At 33.1% G+C, this 8,154-nt stretch overlaps 1 protein-coding gene across 1 annotated transcript; it reads right to left on the bottom strand.

The window, feature by feature from the left end:
- Positions 1-680: 680 nt before the first annotated feature.
- Positions 681-6,296, bottom strand: LOC105360111 (uncharacterized). Its single transcript, XM_011496904.1, has 3 exons — positions 6,193-6,296; positions 3,658-3,752; positions 681-2,693 (listed from the first exon to the last, which is right to left on the bottom strand). The coding sequence occupies exons 1-3, from the start codon at positions 6,214-6,216 to the stop codon at positions 809-811; spliced, it is 2,004 nt and encodes a 667-aa protein (XP_011495206.1). The 5' UTR covers positions 6,217-6,296; the 3' UTR covers positions 681-808.
- Positions 6,297-8,154: the final 1,858 nt, after the last annotated feature.

The raw sequence follows: 8,154 nt of genomic DNA, 5'->3' as shown, positions 1-8,154 counted from the left end.
TATTTATCATTGTTTCCATTGATTTTCATGTTATGTAATATTATTTAATGCAATTTGCATACATGTTTTAAAAATTCTGAGCCTCCTAATTTTCATGACAATAATATAAAGTAGTTTTAAAGAAATGTTTATTCGCGTTGTTACAGGATACTATTATTGTTATGATAAGTAAATCTTCATACAAGTCAATGCAGTATAATTAAAATTCAATGGTAATATCTAAATTACAAATGATACTTGCATTACTTTATAGAAATATTGATAAATAAAAAATATACTAAATCTGTAGGCAAAAAAAGCTTATAGTTAATATTAAGTTATTGTGAGGGTGAATTTTGAATAATCAATGAATTCTATTTTAACAAAAATTAATCAACTTTATTCGATAGCATTAGTTAACAACATATAAAAAAGCATATGCGGTCGAGTATAAAAAATTTAGGAGAAATTTAAAATAAGTATCGCTTGCCCGACAATGCTCGAAATAATAAAGGAAGGAAAAATAATAAACATAAAGAAAGTTATGAGGACACAAGTAAACAAATATAAAAAAATATAGATATAAAAATAGATAAATAGAAGGGCCCTTCGGTCGATTATATATCGAGACATATATATATATATATATATATATATATATATATATAATCATAATATTTCATTTTACACACCTTAATAATTAATATGTACAGTGGCTTATTATAATACAGCGTAAATAATATATCTCATTAGAGAATATATCTCAATTTTGTACAGGTTGTCATTCTATTTCTCTTAATATTCTTTAAAGAAAAATTCAACAGATTTTTCAGCGACTGGGAAAGCTGACGCTCTGTTTTTTTTGTTCCGCTAATTGAACTAGCGGTGGTGGTACAAGATCTTGCGTGATTGACGATAATTGAGAAGCTGGTGCTGCAGTTAGTGATTGCGTCATTTGAAACGATCTGTCCCACCTAATTGGATTAGCGCTGATTTGCTGCTGTGGTTTTTGTAGCTGTACTGATTGCTGATTAATTTGCTGTACCGGTGTTTGCTTCGATACCGTGTCCTTTCGATCTTTCCAGCCATGATCGTGATGGTCTTCGGCTGGGAACCACTCGGATATCCAAACTGGCTTCCAAATCTTTTTCCAATCTGGAACCCAAATTTCCTTCCACCCCGGTACCCATATCTGTTTCCAAGATTCTTTCCAAACTAATTTTTTATCCTCTATCCACTCCTGCTTTTGTTCTGTTTTCCAAATTTGCTTCCAATCTTCCTTCCATTCGAGTTTCTTATCCGACACCCAAATTTGCTTCTTACCGGGCTTCCAAATTTGTTTCCATTCCTCCTTCCAGGCCAATTTTTTATCCTCTACCCAGATTTGCTTCTTCGCAGGTTTCCATATTTGCTTCCACTCTTCCTTCCATTCGAGTTTCTTGTCTTCCACCCAAATCTGCTTTTTCGCTGGCTTCCATATCTTCTTCCACAAAGGTTTCCAGATTAATTTCTTTTTCCAAAGGTCATGGCTAGTATATTGCCATCCATGGGAATCGGTACCAAGATGTTTTTCACCTGGTATTCCAACTTTTATCCATTCTGGAATCCAAGTCTTCTTCCACGCTGGTACTTGAATGTCTTTCCAAGCCGGAACCTTAATAGGCACCCATATTGGCTTATAGACTTTTTTCCAATCGGGAACCTGTATTTCTTTCCAAGCAGGTACTTTTATCGGTACCCAGATTGGTTTATATACTTTTTTCCAAGCTGGGACTTTAATTTCTTTCCAGGCTGGCACTTGAATTTCTTTCCACACTGGCTTCCAAACCTTCTTCCAGGCTGGTACTTGAATGTCTCGCCATACAGCTTTCTTAGTAGGATGCCATTCGGGTTTATAGATTTTTTTCCACGCTGGCTTCCAGATTTGTTTTTGAGCAGGTTTCCAAACTTTCTTCCAGCCAGGTTTCCAAATCAACTTCTTCTTCCAATATCCTTTATCGTGATGATGATCATCGTGATCCCCGTGGCCTCCGTAACTTCCTGCATCTCCACTTACGTAGTCAGCTCCGTTACCTCCATGATTGCTACCTCCGTTAAAATTATTTATACCAGCACCTCCATGCTCATTCCCATATCCACCATCTCCGTGATTGATGCCTCCTCCGATATCACCGCCCCCGTGATGATCGCCATCACCGAAACCGCCGCCTCCATGGTGATCACCGCCACCGAAACCGCTGCCTCCATGCTGATCAACGCCACCGAAACCGGCGCCTCCATGCTGATTACCACCACTGAAACCGCCAGCTCCAATGTCACTGATTACACCGCCATGGCCATCACTCCCACCGCCACCGTAACTATTGCCTGCAAAACCTTCGTTGCCCCCGTGTTGATGTCCATCTCCATAACCATTGTTTCCTCCATGGTGATTGTCGCCGCCGAAATTATTGCCAGCGAAATTAGCGCTTCCAAAGTCATTGAATGCACTGCCGTGACCAATATTCCCAGCGCCTCCGTAGCTGTCAGCAGCGGCATTATGGCCACCGTCAGTGTAGCCCCCACTACCGGCAACATTTCCATTTCCACCGTAATCACCTCCTCCGAAACCTCCGACGTTTCCATGGTGGTTGCCACCTCCAAATCCATCGCCTCCCCCGAAACCACCTTCACCCCCATATCCGACACGTTTTTCGATAGTTTGTGCACTGTAGCTACAATAAACAACATTATTATCGAAAACTTTAGTATTAAATCCATAAATGTATGAGAAAATAATTATGTTTTGTCAGCATTAAACGTCTATGCCATTAAATAAATAAGAACTTTAACGTTTAGACGTTTAGACCTAAATTTACATCTTAAAAAAAAAACTCTTTCTAAATTTGTTCATCAGTAATTATTTAATTGCACTACCAACTCTTCTTTTATAATTATCAAAAAATAATTAAAAATTTATCAAGGGCTTAATAAAGTGAACGCGTTAACATAAATGTACCAAATAAATTATTACTTCGATAATTGCCAAATATCATATTTTACATAATACATGTATATTGATTTACTTAAATGCGTAAGGTTATTTTATCGTTACATTAAAGAAAAATAAATTACAAGAATTAGAAATATTTATGAATTTTATGATCCGGGTATTTTGTAAGTTGAAATAAATAGAACATACAAGAGATAAATTAATAAATGAGAGGTACGAGGTGAATGAAAAGAAAAAAGAAAGAAAAATTTTACAATTATCCATCGTCTAAGTAATTATTTGTCTTATTCATGCAAATATAAAATACGATTATCCGTATTATAGATATCGCTGAGAATATAAATCAGTAAGTTAAATAAAAGTCCATTTAAACAAAAAAAAAAAAAAAAAATATTAAAACGCTTGACATGTCACATAAAACAAATCGCATTGATATCCCGTACCACTACCACCTGCATTCGGTTTACATTAATCCATTAATATTGCAAAAATGGGCAAATGCAAATTTGATTGGTAATGCATGTAAAACAAGTTTCAAATTTATAAAAATACGGTTTCGCGTATCAAAACAGCCTACGCAATGTGAATGGCAGGTAGGAACGGTACATGTCACTTTCGTCGAGCAATTAGCAGCTCGCCGCTCTATGCCATACAAAAGAAAGTGAAATGGCTTTGGACTAACTTACGGGATCTGCTGCTGTGACTGCGGCTGCAGCAGCTGCTTCTGGTCCAATGCTTTGCTCGCCACAAGTGCGACCTGCAGTAGCAACGCTAGCGCGGCCTGTAAAATCCATCAATTATGTGCTTAATAAAAGGACAGGCCAAGCTCGCAAACATGTAAATATTTGCGCATATCCAAGCAAACGCGTATGTGTATTTAGTGTTATTACGATGGTGTGAGGGGTATGTAGGATAATCGCCGACAAGCAATCTATCGATTTTGTGCTTTTCTACGCTTAATGAACTTTCTCGATGAACCCAAAGGTATAACGCCTCTCGCGTAATCCGCTCCACTTTTTCACATCGCGTCGCGAGAAAGCGCAGAAAGTGACATTGTATATGTATGTGTAACAGGTACCGGAGCCGCTAATTCTCGATATGAATATAGTAAGCCATTTTATTTCCATAATTATAGGCAAAAAACAAAAAAAAAACAAAAAAACAAAAAAACAAAAAAAACAAAAAACAAAACTGACTACAACTGTATTAAAAGATGTATATAATGAAGAGGTCAGACGTAAAGTATAATTTTTTTTATCATACCAATATCTATTACTAATGACTGTGTGAGAAACTATAATTTTCTAATTTTTTTCCCTGGCAGTTTACGTGCAAAAGAACTAAGTTTTTCAATTTATTTCCCAACTAATTTAATTTTTGCAATTTTGTAAATAAAAACTAAATAGCTCAATATTTATTATTACAATGTGATTTAATATTATTCCTGAATATTTCCTCTATAAATATATAATAAACGCTATCATATATACTCATAACTTATTTCACTAAACAAATATTAATTATTAACAAAATTAAAATTTAACGCAATGAGATTATAATAATATTTCTCCTTTCTATATTGGATTTAGAAAAGTAACTTATATCTATCTAATATTTATAATAAATTAATAAATAAAACATAAAAGATAATTAAGAACATTAGATATTTGCATAAAATTTTTAGACAGCAATAAACATATTTTAGTTTAATGTAAGGTATGTTTTGCAATAAATATGCAATTAACATTAATAAATAAACATCAATATTCCAAACGACCGTTTAACGAAAGTTATATTTACATTAATTTTTATTATCTTTAACATAATGTTGTATTACCATTTGATTAATAGTAAATTATGCATTTTAATATTTGAATAAATTAAACTTATAAGCATAAATTTTAAATTATAATTGTTTTAAATTACAATTATTTAATATCAAATAAAAAATATTTCAATTGATTAATAGTAATTAATATAAGGACATGGGATAGCAATTTAATTAAAAAAATTAAAACGTTTTGTTTAATAAACGATATTTATAAAAATTGCAATTAAAATTAAACTTCTAATGCTAAATTAAACTTTCTCTTTTTTTTCATTATAACTTTTACAATGAAAATTAAAATTTCTATAAATTGCATGTATTTCGAGAAATGGAAAAACTAGTTTATTCAGAGTTGTGTTTTCTTAGTAATAATACTTAATAATATCTTTAGTATTTAATAATAATAAATAACAATGTAAAGCTACCTTAGAATGATATTCTGTACGTAATGTGTGGGGGGGGGGGATTCTGTGCGCGGGCGTGAATGCACGCGTATAAATTTGATTCATATAATCAGTTTCGCTTAACAAGTACTCTATATTTTTAGTCAAATGTTGATTAATTATTCCAAGCAAAGTAAAATAAACATTCGATTTATTATTATATGTAATATAATTTTTCTACATAATTTGCATGTTAATCTGCTAAAGTATGAAGTACGAATTTCTAAAATTCTATATATGTGTATCCTTAGAATATGCAATATGTATTAGAGGTGGAAATTTACATCAAATGTTCCACCATACTATGCAAAAACTTCAAAGAAAAAAAAAACTAAATATACAAGAATTAATACATTCATCCGTAATGTGTGAACATTGATTTTATAATATATTTATATTATATATTATTTTATTTTATAAAAAGATTGATTTTATAAATATAGTTATAACCGAGATATTTGGTCGTGCTAGTTTAATAAGTTAGCAAATTATTTTATAAAATTATGTCTCAATCGATCATTTATTAATGTTGTGGTAACTGTTAAATACTTGTTAAACAAAATAGTAACTATTGATAAATAGTCAGCAAATGTAAACAAGTGTGTTGCAAACGAACGCGCCAAAGTTCCCTTGGCGCACATGCGAAATTTCGCCCCTCTCTCTCTCTCTCTCTCTCTCTCTCTCTCTCTCTCTTTATTCATCGCGTAGTTAATGAAAAATGTCGAAAAAGGGCACCATGAATTCGTCTGCAACACACTTTTCTACGTCACAGAAACATTTTCCGCGCACCGCAAGTCATTATTATCGTCTATGGCACACTACCAGCCGTAACACTCGTCTCGGATTGTCCCTTACAAGCTCCAGCCAAGGTGAAAAGGTTAAAGGGTATTAGCTATTGACTGGATTATAAGTCGCAAAAGGTTTTATCAAAAATGATTGGAAAAACTAACCGCGCATCCAGGGCGAATCCTCATGATGAACGGCAGTGAAGCCCGCTGGGGCTCGCGTGCGCCTTTGGGGTTTCCTAGTCGCGGGAAAACGTGGACTTAAACTTCAGTCAATAAGCCGGAACGCCGAGGTTATATAGGCGCGTATTCTCCTACCCTGGCGGACCCAAAAAGCGAGGGCCTCCGATCGCGGTGGTGGTGGCGTTGACTGCCCCTCCTGCAGCGCGCGCACATAGGACGTCCGGAGGAAGGCGGATCCCGTCCAGGATCCCCCCGTTTGGTGGCGAGCGACACTCGTCCTTTCCTTTCGCCTTTCATCGGTGCGCGCTCGCACCGGCCGCGGTTTTCTTCTCTCGAGAGCGAGAACCCGAGCGCCACGCGGGAATTATCGAGGCCTCCCCGTCCACTTGGGAAAATACCGCGCACGAGAAAGATTTCCTTCCTCCGGAGCAGCCTCGTAGCGTTTCTCGATCTCCGTATCCTACCAGCAGTTTTTCTGGACAAAGTGGGACTCGCGCTGGCCTTTGTTTGAAGAAGCTCCGAGGAAGTAACTGGGCCTTGGGTTGCATCGGCAAAGATCCGTTATGTACATTCTAACACAATTTCTGTCTTGTGGCGGTGTTGGGTAACACTTTAACTTCTTCTTTCTACGACTATTTGAGCACAATTGTATGTACTTGGTTGCTTTAAAAATGTTATAATTGCTAAGTTAACCAAAAATTTTCTTAGATTTGAGACACTTTTTAAAAAATATAATTTAATATCAAGCTATTCGTGTGCTTATGGCGATTGAGAATTTATTCTTACATTTATTGAAAGGAGCATGTTATGGGGAAAAAATTTTTTTTTTTTTTATTTCTTTTTTCAATATATCCTAATTAAATTCTTGAAACTGTTTTTATCTATTCTATTTAAACAAGCCAATATTTTCTTCTCCGGAAGTTAGCTGTAGTTTGATTATGTCTATTGAAGGTAATAATATCTTATGTAACAATGACAATTGTTAATCATTCTAAATGCAGCATCAATCGTGTCAATCTATCATTCAGTGAATGTATAAGATGATAAATTTAAGAGGACGGAAGGCAATTATCGAAGAAAGTCCGATACTTGAGTTAAATTACTCCTCCTCATACAAATACTCGTTTGATTATCTGAGAAGTACATTATTTATTAATGGAAAGAGAAAATGTAAATTTAATAATTAATAATAAAATGCTTTATACTCGCCAATATTATGAAAAATATTACGTAAAAATCATCGATTTAATAGAAGTAATTTATTGGTAATAGTTGCGTAACATACATATTATTATAAATGGATAAGAAAAGTTGATATCATCTTATTAAATTAAAAATTACGTTCACGAAAATAAGTTCGTGTTAATTCAACACTAAATATTTCTCAAATCACCTATTCAGCAAGAAAGCTCTTATATAATGTATGACAAATTAAATTGTGAGAGCCATTACCATTGTGAGCACTCTATTTGAAAAGAATAATATACATTTATCATAAAATGTACATTAAATTAAATAAATGGGTATCACTAATATTTAAAATCTAGAAAAGATTTTTCTATATTTTATTAATTAATTCATCTTATTAATTATATTAACTACGTAAAAAAAAAAAATTTAATTTAATTTAAAAAAATTTAATAATTAAATTAAATTTAGGTCAAAAGAACACCTAACTTACATAACAAAAAAAATCTTTCACTTTATTTAATTTTTTTCCGTAAGTTATTTAAGCTTACTGAAACAATTTTTTCAAATTTCATATAATACGAAATTTATAATACAATGCATTATTATTATTAATGTTTCATGGAAATAGAAGAAACTTAAAATATTGTGTGAAAAATTTATAATAGAATTTATATTCTAAATAATATTATTAAAAAAAAAAAAAAAAAAAAAAAAAAAAAAAAAAAAAAAAAAAAAAAAAAAAAAATAAACAAG

The sequence above is a fragment of the Ceratosolen solmsi genome, unplaced genomic scaffold, assembly GCF_000503995.2.
Source record: "Ceratosolen solmsi marchali unplaced genomic scaffold, CerSol_1.0 scaffold13, whole genome shotgun sequence".
NCBI classification, from domain to species: Eukaryota; Metazoa; Arthropoda; class Insecta; order Hymenoptera; family Agaonidae; genus Ceratosolen; species Ceratosolen solmsi.
The sequence above is the reverse complement of the archived record's forward strand: the minus strand, read 5'-3'. Positions and strand labels throughout refer to the sequence as shown.